This window comes from Marmota marmota, unplaced genomic scaffold, assembly GCF_001458135.2.
Source record: "Marmota marmota marmota unplaced genomic scaffold, marMar, whole genome shotgun sequence".
NCBI classification, from domain to species: Eukaryota; Metazoa; Chordata; class Mammalia; order Rodentia; family Sciuridae; genus Marmota; species Marmota marmota.
The window spans coordinates 1,069,634-1,089,755 of record NW_025999880.1 but is presented as its reverse complement, the minus strand read 5'-3'; the positions used below and the strand labels follow the sequence as shown (position 1 = coordinate 1,089,755).

The following is a 20,122-nucleotide window of genomic DNA, read 5'->3' as shown; positions in this document are numbered from 1 at the left end:
AAAAAAAAAAAAAAAAAGACTTTTCCTTTAATTATTAAATCTTGTTATTTCCATTACTCTAAACCATCCATTTGTTCTCTATCCTCCGTCCCATCATATATCCTCTATTATTGTCTTCCTCAAATAGATCTTTAAAGATGCTAATGGAATAATCCAATTTTTTAAAAGAATGTTTTAGAGGTACATACTGAAATAACATGATATCTAGAATTTGCTTCAAAATAATTGGGAAAATGGGCTGGGATTTGGCTCAGAGGTGAAGCGTTTGCCTTGCGCCTGCAAGGTACTGGGTTTGATCCTCAGCACCACATAAAAATAAATAAAATAAAGGTATTGTGTCCATCTGCAACTAAAACAAAATATATATACATATTTTTAAAAAATAATTGGGTAAATGAGTAGCAGGGGTGAGAATATAGATGAAACTACAACAGCCATGACTTGACTTTACTCTAAAATTCTCTAGAATTAAATATAATTCATAAGGGAAATAGTATTACCTTTCAATTTTCCTTCATATTGGAAAATAAGTATAAGAGAAGGGATTCATTATATTCTTCTACTTTGGTATAGTTAAAGACAAAACAAAACAAAAAAAGCTTGGGCAAAGAGTGTAGCTCAGTGGTGAAGCACTTTCCTAACTGGCCTAGCACGAACAAATTTCCAGTACTGCCAAAAAAAAAAAAAAAATTTAAATGCAAATCCTTTAAGTCCAACACACACACTACACACAATCACACTACACATACCCTCCAAAAAAAGAGAAAGTCTGACCTCTGAGGATAGGAAACAAGGACCTCCTTGTTACTATTTTATTACTATTTTAATTAAGTTACTATATTTTATTTTGTACTTTAATAAGCTACCTATAATTTTTCAAAAGGTTGCTTGTGTTGACCCTTATGCATTTGCAGATGCTGTTTTTTCTGCCTGGTATACCCTTCACACTCCCCTAACTGCTTTATTGACTTTTTAAATTATTTATTCTTGGCTAGGCATAATCTCTTCCAGAAAGTTTCCTATTGCTGGTTGTGGTAGAACACGCCTGTAATCCCAGTAGCTGATGAGTTCAAAGCCAGCCTCAGCAGTTTAGCTAGCCCCTAAGCAACTCAGCAAGACTTTGTCTCTAAATAAAACATAAAAGGGGCTGAAGATATGGCTCAGAGGTTCAATCCCTAGTGCCAAAAAAAAAAAAAAAGAGAGAGAGAAAGAAAGAAAACTTTCTGTTTAACCTGCCCCCAAGTATTAAATGTCTCATTTCTGTGTTCTCATAGTACCCTCTGTATGTTTCCACTGTAGTGCTTACTTCATTGTGTGGAAGTTATTTGTTTCCTAGAACAAGACCACATCTTATTCAAATATGGGTCTGGTCTCCATGTTCATGAGCGAATGAATAAATGAATTAATAGGAGTAGCAGGTAAAATGGATGGGGAAAAGAAACCATGTAAGGTAATTTACATTTTTCTATAGATGATCTCATCCTTAAAACTCCTCAAGGAAAAATAAATTAAGATCTTTCTTTTATAAGCACAAAAATTATAGTTCAGATATATTAAAAGGTACATTAAAAGGTTTCACATAATAATACATGCTTTCCAATACATTGGTGACTTCACTGTTTATAGATGCCATAATAACCTTTAATCCTTAGAAATAGTCAGTCTTAATATCATTACCTCAAGATGGAAACAACATAGAGAGACCCAAATGGGTTTAAAAGAATAGCTCTTTAAAGAACTAAAATTATCTGTAGATACTCTATCTTAAGAGATTATTTACACCTTAGTGATACAAAGTATGAAGGAGAAAGACCAGCCACACCTCAGTTATACCAATAGACTTTACCTACAGCTCTCAGAGGACCATCTAAGAAGACAGAGTATACAAAAGCATTTATTGGATCCCAAGACCTCTCTCTTTCACAAGGACAAGAAAAAAGAAACTTTACTCTAAAATTCTCTGGAATTAAATATAATTCATAAGGGAAATAGCATTTCCTTCCAAACTTTTCTACTTACACATACTAAAGAACGTGCCACAGAAAATATTTAATACTGAAAAAGACATATACCTGAAAGCCTGAATCAATTCCTGTGCTAAATGTTTACTATTTACCTTAGAATATAGGAATGTGTGCTATGGTTAATTATAGTATAATTTCTCTCCCTTTGCTCCTCTGCCCCCAACTGTGACTCCAATTTCCTTTATCCTTCTATATTAGCCTATAATCACTCTTATCTGGCTATTATTTACACTTTTTAAAGAGAAATTCTTTGAATAGGATTTTACTGGAACTCCTAAATATAGGGATACTCCTAAACTAGCATTTTCCTACTGAAAGGCTGGGCTATTCAATGTTTGAGGATGATACTTTTGTAAATCTAATGACTCACCTGCATTGGCTTTAAGGTCTTCAGGTGTGACCATGACAACAAATCGAATTGCACGCTCATTTCGAAACATTTCATAAGACCACCGGCGAATGGATCGCATGCATTTCACTGCTGCAATGCCATTATTAGCAATAAGAACCTAGGAGAGAGGAGAATGGGATTTGGAAGAAAATACAGAAAAGAAAAGGACTGACAGAGGAATAAAGATGGGAAATTTTTATCTGGGGGAAAAAAAATCAGAATTTCAACCAGAAATTCTTGAAATTCTTGCTAGTCTAGACTATTAGGAACCAGAACCCATGTGATCAAGCAATATTTTTAAATGTTTGCTAAGCAAATATATCAATGTGTGAAGGTAGAATTTACTGCACTTTAACTTTTCTTGGAGAAAAAGCAAAGTCATGATTACTCATACACTGTTTGTGAATCGTTCTCCCATACCTATTACTAGGCAATAGAGGAAAACAAACTTCAGAGAAATGATGCATTATCAAATAAGAAATGGGAGAAGACTAAACTGTGCAGTGTCGTGCACTATTCCCTGTTATAATAAAACAGGACACAGAGCCCTGAAAATGTATAAAAATCCTAACATCAATTGCTTCTCTCCAAAATGCTGAATCCCAATTCCTTAGAATTGTAGAGACTGTGTCAGAAAGAATGGTCACAATCAAATGATCTTGATATTTTTCTGTAAATAAAACATTCATCTCCTTACCTGTGTTGCAATCATGCCCCTAAGGATAATATAGGCTAATAGATACATAATCCATGCTTATTGAAATAGAAGGACATGGCTGAAGCTATACTTTTAGGAATACAAATACAAGGTTCCTATCCTGTAATCTTTTAATCACTATAAACTATTTCAACTAAGTCATTCAGCTCTGACATGGCTTGGACAGTGACATAGGTTGGGTGCAGTGAGGCACTTGCCTATAATCCCAGCTACTTGGGAAACTACGATAGATGTATTGCAAGTTTGAGGCCAGCCTGGGCAAATTAGAATGAGGCAATAACTCAAAATAAAGTAAAAAGGGCTGGAGATGTAACTCAGGGTGGAGTACTTGTCTAGCATGCACAGGGCACTGGTTTTAATCTCTAGTAGCACCCCTCCCCCCAAAAAAAGTGACACAGAATTACTCATAACATTTCAAAATACCTGAAATCTCTTCAAATATTTCATATGACATATCTCCTCTAAACATCTCAAATACTTGGTGGAAGCCAAGTCACAGTTTATTAAATTGTTTAAGCCTTCTGTTCTGTAACTCTCTCTATATCCAACGCTGTTGTATTCCATAACTTAATAAATTCCTCATAACCTGTCAGATCAGTACAGACTCACCCTGCAAAACTGTAAGACCTTTCAAAAAGAACTTTTTAAATATATTTTTTAGTTGTAGATGGACACAATATTTTATTTATTTATTTTTCTGTGGTGCTGAGGATGGAACCCAGTGCCTCACACGTGTTAGGCAAGCAATCTACCACTGAGCTACAGCCGCAGCCCCTCAAAATAACCTTATGAACATTGTTTCATCTCCTCAGTTAGTTGTGATTAAATTATCAGTGGTAAATACATATTACAGAAAATAGTGAAATTACACAATGATGCCAGGCAGGGCAATTCCACAAAAGTGGTAAAGTCCCTGAAAAATATAACTATAAATTTTGATTCTAGGCATTACTCCCCCCACCTCTATGCTGAAGATGGTCGACCCAGGGTTTTACACAAGTTAGGCAAGCATAACCCCAGCTCCTCATATACCTTTTTTTTTTGCTACTGGGGATTCAGCCCAGGGGCACTTTACAACTGAGCTACATCCCTAGCCCTTTTTAAATTTTGAGACAGGGACTTGCTAAGTTGTTGAGGCTGGCCTTGAACTTGTGATCCTCAGCCTCTTGAGTCACTGGTATTACAGACAGGTGTCACCACTCACAGCCCTCATGTACTTTGACAAAAAGAATTTAGCAAGTTATAACTTACCTTCTCAATCACTTTATTCCCCCCAAAACGAGTAACAAATTCTGCAGGAGAAGCCACAGTGAAATCTCGCTGTGAGTCTACTTTCTTTCGGTCTCGACATTGTTTTACTAGGTGCAAGCCAGACATGCTAGACCTATAAAAATGAGAAACCATCAGAGTGCATAGATGAGATTTCTTCACACTATCCATATCTCTGGAGACCCACTTTTCACTACCATATTCATAACAACTATATCTATGTGGAGTCTATACTGGCAGACCACATACTCTAAATCATTAAATAGAAGACAGAAAAGAAAATCTTTCCTTGGGAAATTTTTGGGGAAAAAAAAAGTGGTCCTGAATAACAAAAAACAATATCAGATTTACCAACAGATGCCATCATAAAAAGGTAGGGAAAGGATAGAATGAAAATAGTATAAATAGTAGACTAACATAAAAAACAGTGAAGCTGTTTCTGAATCATGACTCTGCCATGAAGATGACCTTTACCTCTACATCTCTAGCTTCCGTCTTTCTTATGAGCTATAACTACATTTTAAACTGTCCACTAAATGTTTGATCTGGGTAATCCACAGGCATCTCAAAATCAACAATTCCAAAACCAGATTCTCTTTTTGTGGGGGGAAGGGTATCAAAGATTAAACCCAGGGGTACTCAACCATTGAGCAAGATCCTCAGCTCATTATGTATTTTATTTAAAGACAGAGTCTCACAGAGTTGCTCAGGGCCTCACGATCCTCCTGCCTTAGCCTCCCCTAGCTGCTGGGATTAAGGTGTGCACAACCGCATCCAGCCAAAACCAAATTCCTTTTTTTTTTTTAGAGAGAGAGAGAATTTTAATATTCATTTTTCAGTTTTCGGCGGACACAACATCTTTGTTTGTATGTGGTGCTGAGGATCGAACCTGGGCCAAACGCATGCCAGGCAAGCGTGCCACTGCTTGAGCCACACCCCCAGCCCAAAACCAAATTCTTTATAGGGCAACATCACATACCATAATTCAATTATAAGTATGGAACTTATAATTGATGTCTTTTTTAATTGACATTATTTTCCTAGAGATACATAAAATAATGGTGCTTCTAACAACCAATGATGTCTTAGATCAGATGGAATATAGTAGTAGAACCAGCATAGGCCTAGGTTTAAATTCCAGACCTGTCCATTTAATAACTCCAGTGATATCTGGCAAATAATTTAACCTTTTGCAGATTCAGATTTCTCTTCATAAAATATACATGATATTCAGTGTCTGTTATTTACTTATTTTCCCTCAGCAATAAATCCACCCCTTTTTGCTCTGTGACAATGCAACTATGAGTGCAAACTTCATTTCAAGACTGTCTTTTTTTTTTTAAGTTGTAGGTGGACACAATACCTTTATTTTATTTTTATGTGGTGCTGAGGATCAAAACCAGTGTCTCACACATCCTAGGCGAGCGCTCTACCTCTGAGCCACAACCCCAGCCCTTAAGACTCCTTTGATAGCTCTCTTCTGTTCATTTCTGCCAATGGGAAAGCAGAAAGGATTTTAAAAAGGGACTTCGTTCTTTACTTTTTTCCAGATCTTATCAGTGTCATAAGATAAGAGTCACAATAAGAGTTCATTACCACATCTAGCTTCTTTCAACATTCCCAAGAAAAGTCTACAATATCTACAGCAGTGGATTGTGGCTGCTTGGCAGTCAGAGTACTAGCCTTGCCCTGCTCACTCATCCTCTGGATTGTGCTACCTGAGTCTAGTACCACCTGTCAGGCCAGGCTTCCAACCTCAGGGATTTGAGCACCAGTTACTCAAAAGTTACCCTAGAGGTCTAAGTATCAGCCCCCAAGGCCCTCCTCCAAAGTCTTAGGTTCTGGCAACACTATAAGCTCTTCACTTTTGTTCTCCCAGCTCTAGTAGTGAAAACTGCTTCCTGTAGTTATTAACTCTAGCACACTTTTTTTGTTATTTCATTATTCTAATACCTAAGTAAACTGTGAGGATGACCTTAGGCCTGAGCCTAAGCAACTTCAGTTTGAAACCTGCAGTCTCACCAGGCACTCACAGAGCCCTCCAGTATGGCCTCAAACAAGTTACTTCCCCTCACCCTGATAAAACAGAGTGGAATCCCTGGCAGGCTGCCCTCGCCTGATGAGGGAAAGGTGAGAAGATCAGGGTGGAGACCACCAGACCATTAGCTGATAAGGATTGAAAAGGGTGGGGGGTCAAAAGCCCCCAAATTTAGTATAAATAATAGAGCAAATGAATAGGGATTCAGCCAGCTGAAACAAGGATGCACTCGGGCTGGAGAGCCTGATGAGGACCTGTTATCCTATAACTTGTCATCGCTCCTGGGTCTTTGTGTGATCCTCATGGCTCTCAAACTGGACCTTGGTGAGAGCTGCAACTTCTTCCTATGACCCTTTCCTCAACAGGTCGTCCACTCCATGCCAGGAAAAGCCTGCCATGGTTCCAGACCTGATCACCGCGGTCTGAGTGTGCGTGCATCTGCTGGACATAAAGCCTAAGGCTTAAGACTTTTGATCTGACATTTGAACTTAGCATACAGAGGGAATGTCTGTCATAAGCCTGTCATGATTAAGTGTGTTTTGTAGTACTTAGAATTAATCTAGAATTGTTTGCTGTGAATTAATTAATCTAGAATTGTTTTCTGTGAATTGATTATGTCTATTGCAGTGCCTAGCATTAAGGATTGTCATTTTCTTGATTAAGAACCTATAGAATGAAATTGTATTGAGTAATTTGAGAGAATAAAGCATTGAAAGGAGCAGAAGCGCAGGGACATTCTTTATTTCTCCCTTCAACTGCATACGTCGCAATTTTGCCCCCTCACAACAGTAATCAATTCTCACTGTTGAATACCCTCTGTTCATTATACCACCTATGTACAATATGTCAAAATACACTCTACTGTCAGGTATATATAAAAAGAACAAAATAATAACAATAATAATACCTGATGCAGTTTTTCTTTCTGTAACTAGACCTTGACAGACTCTGAACTTTCAAGGGCAGTTATCATCCAAACTTTCAGACAACAGAAAAAGAAGAAAAACTCCCAAGCTAGAATAACAATGAAACCAAAACTAGACAAAAGTGTTACATGAAGGGAAAATTCTAGGTCCATCTTACTCATGACTATAGATGCAAACTTCCTAAACAAATATCTTTAAGAAGTATGGTATTGGTGCAAAGCAATCTTAGCCATTTTTTAGTCAAAAATATGTTACTCCAGGGCTGGTGTTGTACTTCAGTGGTAACGCACTTGACTAGCACATGTGAGGAACTGGGTTCGATCCTCAGCACCACATAAAAATAAATAAATAAAAAATCACAGATATTGCGTCCATCTACAACTAAAATAAATAAATAAATAGAAATGTTATTCCACAACCAAGTTGAATTTGTGCAAGGTATGTAAGGATGGTTTAATTTTAGAAAATTTTATGGAAAACTCTCTGTGTAATGGAAAAAAATAGAGTAAGATTGCAAAGGAGGAATTAAACTGGCATATTTGTGAATGATAAACTTGTTTACATAGAAAGCACAAAATATTATACACACAAATTATCAGAGTTAGGAGACTGTAATCAGACATTTAAAAAAACAACAGTTTTTCTCCAACTCTACTCTTACAACAGACCACTGTTGTGATCATATGTGTGGGAGGTTTTCCACACACACCAAGCAGTTCTGCAACAGACATTGGGTGGGTATCCTTTAATTCAACTCAATTCTGATCCTATTTTCCTGAAGATGGCAGCAGATTCCTCAAGCTAAAGACAATCCCTTGAAATTACATCCTGCTACAGATGTGACCTGTACTTCTGACCCACAGGCTATAAATCAAGGTTCTCGTGCCCTCCTCCTAGGTTTAGAAAAAAATTGCTAGAGCATCTCACAGAACACAGGGAAATATTTTCCTTACAGTTATTATAAAGGATATTATAAAAAATACAAACAGAAGAATGGAACACAAACATTGGGTAAGGCATGTGGGAAGGGGCACAAATGTTCCATATTCTCTTCAGGCACACCACACTCCAGGCACCTCCACTACCCTTCAGGTAACTCCATATGTTCAGTGATCTAGAAGCTCTTTAAACCCTACAGTTCAGGGATTTTTATAGAAGCTTCATTATGGGAGCATAATTGATTACATCTCTGGTCACTGCTGATTTCAACTCAACATTCAGCCCCTCTGCCCTCTCTGGAGATAAGGAAGAGAGGCAGCCAGCCCCTATCCGAGGTTATTCAGGAGCCCCCAGGCATCAATTATTCCATTAATATACAAAAGGCATTTATCACCTAAGACATACCAAAGGCTTAGGAGCTATGTGCCAGGAAATGGACAAGTGCAAATAGAAATTTCACAGTATCATATCTAGATATGTCTAACATACAAAAAGTCCAAAAATGTTATATACAGTAGATAACATAGATTATAAAAATAAAGAAATTATAAAGCTTAAAATGTAAATACTTTTAAGAGACACACATAAATATGACAAAACTATATAAAGAAAACTATATATAGAAAAAGTAATAGACATATGATTAAGGAAAATGGTTATCTAGGTAGCGGGAGGTAGGTAGAAGGGTTGAGAAGAGGCCATATGGCTAAATACTAGTTATTGCTAAGGACCCACCTTTATTTTAGGTGGGAAAGTCAAATTCTTTTTACGTCAATTTTTTAGGTAACTAACTAGACAAATAAATAGAATGGGCCACATGTAGACCAATGATAAACATTTCATAAACCAAGGATTATGTCATTCTCCACCTAAAGTTACACATGCACATATACACATAGATCTCTATCTAGAGAGAGTGAGGTATAGAGAAGATATACACCTAAGAGCAGTAATAAGGCAGAGAAAGGGATTGATAATGAGATTTAATCAATTTAATTTAATCTCTTTAGTATTATAGAGATACTAAAGGAATACTCTTAAAGGTCACTTGTAATTAAAGAGGGGAGAAAAACAAATCTTACTTTTAGTGATGTGATCTTTTATATAGCCATAGTCAAATTACTATTGGCAATTATTCCCAAACTTTGGTAAAAATTTAAAATACAAACCAAAGAATGCTATGTGCCAATGTCTGAAAGACAGTTGATTTTTTCCAACCCATCAATCAACTGTTATACTTCATAGTATACTCTAATACTGTACTTAACTTACTTTTAACTGCTCAGGAAGATAATACTACAAAAATTAAATGGAATGACACATTGGGTCATCAGTTGATACTAAAAATAATGCAGCAGAAACCTATTCTGCACCTGGGGGTGGTGGCACATGCTTTTAATCCCAGTTACTATCAGTGAGGCCATAAGCAACTTAGTGAAATCCTGTCTCAAAAAGAAAAGGAGCTGGGGGGATGTAGATTGTAGCTCAGTGGTAAAGTGCCCCTTGGGTTTAATCCCCAGTACAAAAAGGAAAGGAAGGAAGGAAGGAAGGAAGGAAGGAAGGAAGGAAGGAAACTACCCTGCAGCAGGCTTAAAGGTATCCAAAATAGATTTAAATGAGAAATACATAAATAGATTTAAATAGGGGAGCACAAAAAAAATTCAGTAATTGGGGCTGGGGTTATGGCTCAGTGGCAGAGCGCTAGCCTCACACGTGCAAGGCCCTGGGTTCAATCCTCAGCACCACATTAAAAAATAAATAAATAGAAAGGTATCTTCAAGCTGGTCAATCTAAAATTCTCTTTATCTTTGTCTACCAATTATCTAATTATTGTATAACTGCTAAGAGCCAAGTATATGATGCATGGCATTTTTGGTCGAAAGGTGACGCCAGCTAGCCATTGAGATGATATGATTATGTTAAGATTTGCATTCATATGGATATTGGACTCCTGCTGTTCACCTAGGCCGGCTACGGGACTCCTGGAGAGTTCCCATTGGTTGGGGAAGTACAGTAGGAGGGAGTTCCGGGGGAGGAGCTCTCTCTGCGGGTACGGGAGGAGGCCGCGTGGGTGGAAAAAATCTGCCCGGGCGGTACCGGACATTGGCGGCAGTTTCAAAAAATAAACTTTGTTCCTGCTTGAGTGGCTCGTGATTTTGTGCCCAGCCAGACTGCGGCATATAACGAGATTAGAACTTTAAAGTTAAAAGGGATATGTTAGTTAGATTTAATTGCTGTGAAAATTAAAAATTCAGTATTTAAGAAATACTTAAGAATTTTAAAACTCCACTTTCCTCACCAGCTACAAGTTGACTTCTTCCAACACACAGAAAACTCTATGTTAAATAAAACAATAAATCTAAGAAAAAATACCAGGAGAACAAGGCAGGAGTGGGGACATGTTTATCAGCAGGTACGAAATTATGGACAGCAGGAATAAGTTCTAATGTTCTGTGTTCTGTTGTACAGTAAGGTGAATAAAGTTAACAATAACATTGCATATTCAAAATAGCTAAAAGAATTTTGAATGTTCTCACCACAAAGAAATAATGTTTGAAGTGGTAGAAAACTACCCAAATTTGATCATTACACATTGTATACATGTATTGAAACATCACATTGTACCCCATAATATGCACAATTATCGTGTCAATTAAAAACTTAATTTTAAAAAATAAGCATATACCATCACCATGCCAACCCCATATTGGAGCCTAGAGCAAGAGAAAAAAAAAATCAGTATTTCGATCCCATCTTTATTCAATGGTGATGTTTTGTTCATCATGAATTTTTGACATTGATTTTGATTTTAAAACTATTTTATCAAAATATGATTTATATTGAGGGAATAGCATTAAAATAAAAAGATTCACAGTGGCATTCTTCTGCTTCTTATTTCAAATTTTTAAGTACAATTTTCTGCATGTGGCTCCAATTTTAAAGTGTAAATGTTCCTTTCCTGACTCCTTTAGAACGCAGGTCTTCCTAAAGAGAAGCACCAAACCTTACAAGGTTGTCTGTTCTATAACCCAGCATACTATTTCACTTTATATATACCTATAGTTTCATATACATTTAAGAAAATCAGATTAATCTTTCTTACCTTAGTGCCTCTGTCAAAACTCAAGTGAGTAGGCTCTTCCTTTACACTTTACATGACTTAAGGTGGCTCTTCTTAACTTGCAAAACCAACACTTACAGGGGCATAGCAAGAAGGGATAGTTCAGAGACTATGGCTACTTTACGTACCAGACTTAAAGATAACAGTCACAATGAAGGCTATACATCTCTGCTGTGACTAAGTGTATAAGTTTGCTAATAAATGCCAAAGCACTTTCTAACCCAAGATACTGACACTTCAAGCTGGTCAATCTAAAATTGTCTTTATCTTTGTCTACCAATTATCTAATTGGAACTTTAAAGTTAAAAGGGATATGCTAGTTAGATTTAATTGCTGTGAAAAATACTTGACAAGAACAACTTAGGGTGGGGCTGGGATTGTGGCTCAGTGGTGGAGTGCTCACCTAGCGTGTGTGAGGCACTGGGTTTGATCCTCAGCACCACATATAAATGAAATAAAGATAGTATATCCACCTACAACTAAAAAAANGTATTATAGAGATACTAAAGGAATACTCTTAAAGGTCACTTGTAATTAAAGAGGGGAGAAAAAGTTTATTTGGGCTCAGAGGTTCAGTCAATAGTTGACCAACTCCACTGCTCTGGGCCCCAGGCAAGGTAGAGCACTATGGCAGGAAGGTGTGGCAGAGGAGCACTGCTCTGCTCATGGCAGCCAGGAAGCAGAGAAAGAAAAGAAAAGTGGTTACTTGGAAGATGCACCCTTCCAAGGCACCTCCAGAGACTTACTTCCTCCAATAAGAGTCCACCTGCCTATAGTTACCATCCAGTCAATCCATTCAAACTAGGATGGACTGATTACGTTACAGCTATCTTAATCTAACCATTCACTTCTGAGAATTCCTGCATCAACACAGGAGCTTTCAAGGGATACTGCATATCTAAACTGTAACAAGGGGCCTTAAATAAAATAAGCTCTACTTATGGGCTAGTTCTTTTGTCTAACATCACAAAAGAAGTTTATAGTATAGACAAATAAGAAACCAGGTTTCCTGAATCTCATTTCAGTGTTCTTCCAACTATACCATGCAACATCTAAGATTATAACAAATAATACTGGGCTGGAAACAGTGCATGTGTGTGTGTGTGTGTGTGTGTCACCAGGGATTAAACCCAGGGGTGCTTAACCACTGAGCCACATCACCAGCACCTTTTGAGATAGGGTCCCACTAAGTTGCTTAGAGCCTCACTAAATTGCTGAGACTGGCTTTGAACTCACAATTGTCCTGCCTCAGCTTCCCTAGCTACTGGGATTATAGGCACGTGCCACTGCACCTGGCCAGGGCACATATTTTTTTAAAAAAATAATAAAATTATTTTGTCTATAATTTTACTATAATTTCATTTCTTTCAGGCCCCAAGTCTATGGATCATTATCAATGTATCACACTGAGTAATAACATGAATGAATCTCAGCAACACCATGTTTAGAGAAAGAAACAAGACACTAAAGAGCACATACTGGCAACCTCAGATTGATGAGTTGGCCTGGCCCTCAAGTGTGCGCTATCTGGCTCCTCCAGCCCCACCACTATGAAGAAAGTGGTTTAGCAGCTCCAGCTGGAGCACAGGCTTAGCCACATTAAGATTTCCCAAGCAACTGCAAATCTGAAACAATTCTGGCGCAGAATGTTCAACATGATCCCGTCAATTGGAGCATCTTTAAGTACAAATCCCTACAGACTCCTGAAAGTCTGTTCCTTTTTGTAGTCAAATAAACCTTTCAGAGGTTTCCCAAACCACTTCTCATAAACCAGTGAATATTCAAGACAGTTAAATCTGAAGCCTGTACAAAAGCCTCTCTATAATTCATATGCGATAACAAACTTCTACTTTTGTCCTTAACATCTACCTCTCTCAATTTTAATGAATTTCTATTTCACAAGGGTAATTATTTTATATACACTAGCAGCAGCATACAATAAAATAAGTGTATTTTTTAAAAAGAGCTCAGACTATATGACTTCATATAGACATTCTGAGTCATGGAAAACTAACTTATAATGCAGAAAGCTCATCAGTGTGCTGGGTTGGGGAAAATTACTGCAAGGGGGTGTGAAGATGATGAAAATGTTCTATATCTTGATCCTGATTGTGATGGTGGCTGGTGGCTACTCAGATAGATAACATGTCAAAACCATAAAATTGTAATTTTTTTTGATAACAGGAATTGAACCCAGAAGCGCTCTATCACTAAGCTACACGCCCCCAGCCCTTTGTATTTTTTAAAAAATATTTTTTAGTTATTGATGGACTTTTATTTAATTAATTTATTTATATGCAGTGCTGAGAATCAAACACAGTGCTTCACATATGCTAGGCAAGCACTCTACCACTGAGCTACAACCCTAGAACCAGCCCTTTGTATTTTAAGATAGGGTCTTGGGGCTGGGGATGTGGCTCAAGCGGTAGCAAGTTCGCCTGGCATGCGCGGGGCGCTGGGTTCGATCCTCAGCACCACATAAAAATAAAATAAAGATGTTGTGTCCACCGAAAACTAAAAAATAAATATTAAAAAAATTCTTTCTCTCTCTCTCTCTGTCTCTGAAAAAAAAAAAAAAAAAAAAGACAGGGTCTTGCTAAGTTGGTTAAGGCCTTGCTAATTTGCTGAGGCTGGTCTTGAACTTATAATCTTCCTGTTTTAGCCTCCCAAGTCACTGTCCAGCTAAAACTATAATTTTCAAAAAGGTGAACTTTATCGTAGGTAAACTGTATCTTAACCTGATTTAAAATCTCATTGCAATGTCCATGTAAAACAAGTACATTTGATTGACTGTAAATTATACTTCAACAAAGTTCACTTTTAAAAAACTGTCACTGCTTCTTTTCAGGGAAAACACCAAAAAGTTGATGACACCAGAGCAGCAGGAGGATCCAGAGCTCTGCGCATGGGATGCCAAGGGGTTCACAGGAGCAAGGTCAAAGAGGGATACTGGTTACCAGGCTGGGCTGCCTGGTACTCCCTACCCATCAAAGAGTCTGAGATCACTGACTTTTTCCTGAGGGCATCCCTCAAAAATGAGGTTTTAAATTCTTGCTAATGCAGAAGCAGACCTGCGCTGGCCAGCAGACCAAATTTGTGGTATTTATCACCTTCAACAACAACCTACAACAATCACATCATCTGGATGGTAAGTGCTCCAGGGAAGTAGCCACCACCATCTATGGAGCCATCATCCTGACCAACTCTTCGTTGTTCCTATGCAGAGCTACTGGGGAAACAAGATTAGCAGGTCCCACATGTCCACCAAATCTCTCTCAGGAATTCACTGACCATTTTGTAAGAACTCATATCAGATTCTAGTGTGGAGGACCCAGGCTCCATTTGTGACTAGGTCACAGGGTTTTTAATACAAGAAAAATAAAGTGAATTAACCTGTGTAAAAAATAATAATAATGAATAAACAAAAACTTTTTTAAACTATTACTAATGATATGGAAAGGCAACAAAGAAGAATAAGGCTCCAGAGGTACCCACACCTTGAAATCAAGGTCTACAAGTATGACATCCAACATTTCTCTACCTATCCTCATTGTATCTTCAACACTTTAGGCACCTTCACTTCATGTTCCATAGTTATTTAAAAATCTGAGGACACAACTGTTAAGCAAAACACACATTAGGACTGATTTTGGGAACTTCCATTTTTCTACTACTCCTACATATATTTAAATACCTAACCAGCACCACATGTTCTTTAGAAGAAATATAAGAGGGCTGGGGTTGTGGCTCAGTGGTAGAGTGCTTGTCTCATGTGAGGCACTAGGTTCAATTCTCAGCACCACATATAGATAAATGAATAAAATAAAGGTCCATCAACACTAAAAAATATTAAAAGAAAGAAAGAAAGAAAGAAACATAAGAGGATGGCAGAGTGGAAGCAGTTCTAATCTATTACAACTTGGCTTTTTCAGCAACAGGAACTCACCAGTATATTATAATATTTCCCCCTGCCTACTTACACACCAGCCTTTTATAAATACAACAACTGCTTAGGACTTAAAGGAGGTTACATTTTAAGAGTCCCAAAATAATTGTTTGAATGGCAAATATATCCATCTGCCCTCCATGAGTCTAACTGACAGCTACAGAGTAGTAAAGCAGAAAGATGATGAAGGAAATCAGAACATGTGAATCAGCAACTTAAGCCCCACAAAAGTTGGACTAGAACTTTTATAAATGTAAGTTCTATTCTTCCTGTATGAGAAATGACTGTGCATGGCCCTTTATTCTCTGCTTATGGTTTCTAAAACATACCATGCTATTGTCAGCCTCTGGTTTCACACTGCCTATTCTCTATCAGGAATATCCTTTCCTTCCTTGTGTGCCACTACTACTCCAGTTCATCCTTCAACATGAACTAAACTGGTTGGGGATACAGCTCAGAAAGCACTTGCCTAGCGTATACTGGGCCCTGGATTTGGTCCCCCAGCACTGCAAAACAAACAAAAAAAGCAACTGTCAATTCTCCCAGTGAGCTCCTTTGGCTCACACTGATTTTCCAGCTTCACCCTTAATGAGGGTGAGCCCCCTTTGTGCCACACCAGAACCTACACATACATCTTTCCTACTAATCACACTGGACTATTACATGAGTTTACACAACTGCCTTCCTTGATAGTGAGTCCTTTGAGGTCAGAGACTTTTACTGATCCTTTGAGGATGAGAACTCCTATTCATTATATATATATGTCCTGCACCAAAGAGTTATTGGCATATATAAAAGTTGCTCAAACATTTCTGAATGATGATTATTAATAATTATTGAAAACTAAATAAAAATAACCACCACCATTTCTGACTACTTGCTATGGGACAGACACTGTGCTAAGCTCTCACATGCACTGGCATATTAATCCTCACAATAATGATAATGATATTTGAGCACCATTTTACAAGTTAGGAAAATAAGGCTTAGAGGAATTGTGTAACTTGCCCATGATCAGAGACAGTAGAAGTTACAAAAATGAGATCTAAATTTAGCCTGACTCCAGAGCCCCTGAGCTTGACAACTCTACAGTACTACATTTAGTTAAACTGCATTGAATATATGGTCACAGTGTAATTCATGTGAAGATTAGGCCTTTAAAGCAAATACCAAGTGGTTGGGTTTGTTGGTGTTCTTGGGTTTTTTTGTTTGTTTGTTTTGTTTTAAAAATATTTTTGTAGTTGTCCACGGTCCTTTAGTTTATTTATTTATATGTGGTGCTGAGAATCAAACCCAGTACCTCACACATACTATGCAAGCACTCTACCACTGAGCCACAACCCCAACCCTGTGGGGGTTTTTAGTTCTTTTGTTTTTTAGTACCAGGAACTAAACTCAGAGGCACTCTACTGCTATATCCCTAGTTCTTTTTATTTTTTGTTTTGAGACAGGGTCTTGGCAAGTTAATAAAGATGGCCTCAAACTCGCAATTCCTCATGCCTCAGCCTCTAGAGTTGCTGGGATAATAGGGTACATCATCATGCCCAGCTATGGTTTTTTAACAGATGGTTTTGTAGAACAGACTACTTACATCTTTCCTTCTCACATCTTCTAATGTCCCAAATATATCCCTGCCATACTAATCGTTACAAATCCAAATTCCCTTAAGGACTGAAAGAATGGCTAATATTATAAATAAGTGAAATGATTTACTGACCTGAAAGGACATATAAATAGGCATTATCTTAAAGTTATAAAAAAATAAATTTGGACAGTGAGGAACAAGCATGCATAAAAGGCAACACGTTTTAGGAGAATTTTTTTCTTTTTTATTCAACTGTAACTTTCAAAATACTGTTATCTTTCTATAAGAAAGCAAGTTATATAGGGCTGGGGTTGTGGCCAGGGGCAGAGTGTTTGCCTACCACATACAAGGCCCTGGGTTCAATCCTCAACACACCACATATAAATAAGTAAATAAAGGTATTGTGTCCAACTACAACTGAAGAGTAAATATGAAAAAAAAAAAAAAAAGAAAGAAAGTCACCTAGAACTTAAGCAGTTTAGTGAGACCCCCATCTCAAAATAAAAATTAAAAAGTGGAGGAGGCTGGGCAGGTAGCTCAGTGGTAGAGCTCTTGCTTTGCTTAGCATGCCCAAAGCCCTAGGTTTAATCCATAGTAACCCCCCCCCCCAAAAAAAAAAACTTATGCATTTAATAGGCAAAGTTGAACTATCTTCAAAAAAAATTAATAATAGGCAATCTTATTTTTTATTGATGCATTAAAATTATACTTAAATAATAAGTAAGTTTAAAGAAAGGGATACAGAACATGTATAACGTCCTTAACTGCAAAATACCACACAAATTTAAGTTTCTTTGGTGAATATAGTTTAAACTTGCTAACACAAAGTCAGGCAAACAGGGGCAGGATTAAACTAAAAGCAGAACTGACTGGAGGGCTTTAAGAAGCAGCACTTGGAAAAGAACATTACAGATTCTTAAACTCCCTCCATGTTCTCACACAGTAGCACAATTATTCTTTCTCTATCCCAGGCTAGCAATTAAATTTTACTGGATTTACTCTCTGAAGTGGTGAGATCACAGAGGCCCTAGTTAAGGTAGGGACTGGGCATGATAGATAGCACAGAGAAAAATGAGACACCATGATGAAAACAAGGGGATCAACTGTAAAGGTAAATTTTCACTCCTCACATACCTTTTCTAAGGCAGCTATTATATACTGTTGTCTTCCAAAAGGATGGAGTAAACCAAGAAAAAGAGACAAGGCAATAGAGGATCCAACATGGAAGAAGTCCCAAGATGACTGTAAAAACTGTAAAAGGATAAACTGCTCCAAGAAGGATACCTCCTTGGAAAAAATATATACAGATTACCTGTCTGATGTATTTAACCATAGTGTTAGACAAAAGTTATCAGAGGTCATCGTTACGGACTAAGCTCCTGCACTAGGCTCCAATAGACCAAGCTAAAAATCAAGATGGAGTCATTTACACTAAAGTTCTTTGTCATCAAGTTGAAATTAAGCCGTTTATCTGACTTTCCAGAGAAATCAGGGATAGTGAGCGAACACCCAAATTTTCCAAATACACCAGTTTTTAATGGCATATACTCTTAATTGCCTCTGCTTAATTCCTTTCATACAAAAAAAAGAACACCTAAAGTAACCTGATGTTAACCAGGTATTTTTCTGTTGTTCTGTCTCCTTGTCCATGAAAAGTAACGATGAAAGATCAATCAGGTTTTTGTTTTTTGTTTTCTTCAATCTTTTTCTGTCTATAAAACCAACCTCCTCTGCTTGGTTCATGGGAATATTTATTATTTATGCAATGAAGTGTCACCATATTCTAGAATTTAAAATAAAGCCAATTCAGATCTTGAAACTAAATCACTGTAACTCTCTGTTCATTGACAATAGAAAATCTAACTCTCTCTCTCTCTCACACACACACACACACAAACTTAGTCCCTTTAAGCTCTTACAACAGAATACCATAAACTGGGTGGCTTTTAAGCAACAGAAATTTATTTCTACAGTTCTGCATACTGGGAAATCTATGATCAAGTCACCGGCAAATTCAGATATGGTATTTTCTTATTATGTTCTCACATGGAGGAAGGGAAAGGCAGTTCTCTAAGGACTATTTTATAAGGGCACTAATCCCAAATCCCATCATCACCTCCCAAACATTCTACCTTCTAACAGGAGAATACATAAACATTCAAATACTATATACACACAAACTCAAACATACATATTTTGTTTATATATATGTTCATTTCATATATAAAAAACAATGTTTCCTTTGCATATATAAATATAAAATGTTATATATTAAAAAACCATTTTAATATATTTAAAATATTTATACATATTTTAAAACCTCTTTACATATACTTGTGTGTGTATATATATATATGATATATATAATTTATACTCAATACCTCAGGTTTTATTTCTTTGACTCACAAATTTTGTTTGGTTTTCCCCCAAAAGGGAGAAGAAAAGAATGATTATTCTGAAGACAAATTTTTTTGTTTTTTGTTTCTTTTCTGATTTTGCCAAATTCCCGTTTAATTTTCAGATAATTTTGTTCAAAATAAAAACTACAGATGACAAAACAAACGAACAAAAAGATAATGGAGGGGCTGGGGTTGTGGCTCAGTGGTGGAGTGCTCGCCTAGCACACATGAGGCACTGGGTTCAATCTTCAGCACCACATAAAAATAAAGATATTGTGTCCACCTAAAAAAAAAAAGAAAAACTGAAAAATAAATATATTGGGAAAAAAAAAGATAATGGAGGGACCCTTAATGAGTGTTTTGGAGCCAATCATTCTTTTTGTCAATCCTCTGCTGGGGAGGCACAGACCTGTTAGAGGCCTGAAGAAGGCCTGTGAAAGCACCACTCACTTCCTCCTCAGCCTGAGAGTTTTGATAAACTCAGCCTAATTCCCTCTTAAGATTGGGAGCCATCTCATCACAAAGGCATGAAAAGTTAGTTTTGGCTTTACTATAAATTACTGCGATTTCTAAACTTGCTGGGAATGCCTGCCTGTGCCTTGAACTCACCCATATCTGGCTTTCCCTGACCAGATAACAACCCTCTCTGAAACTCTAGTGGCGCCTCATAAATTCTGATGTTGGGATCTAAATTTACTCCGTAAGTGCTGGACCATTAACCTACTACCTGCCTTTGTATTATGCTTGTCAAAATCCAGTTATCTGT

General features: G+C 37.2%; 1 protein-coding gene across 3 annotated transcripts in view; it reads right to left on the bottom strand.

Moving 5' to 3' along the window:
* Positions 1–20,122, bottom strand: part of Acaca (acetyl-CoA carboxylase alpha) — a 236,173-nt gene that overhangs the window by 180,063 nt on the left and 35,988 nt on the right. For all 3 annotated transcript variants that reach the window (XM_048787899.1, XM_015495351.2, XM_015495352.2), the window contains exons 2-3: positions 4,385–4,517; positions 2,395–2,533 (exon numbers count right to left, since the gene is read on the bottom strand). In XM_048787899.1, coding sequence (XP_048643856.1) covers positions 2,395–2,533; positions 4,385–4,510 — 265 coding nt within the window. In that variant the 5' untranslated portion in view covers positions 4,511–4,517. The remainder of the gene's footprint in view (positions 1–2,394; positions 2,534–4,384; positions 4,518–20,122) is intronic.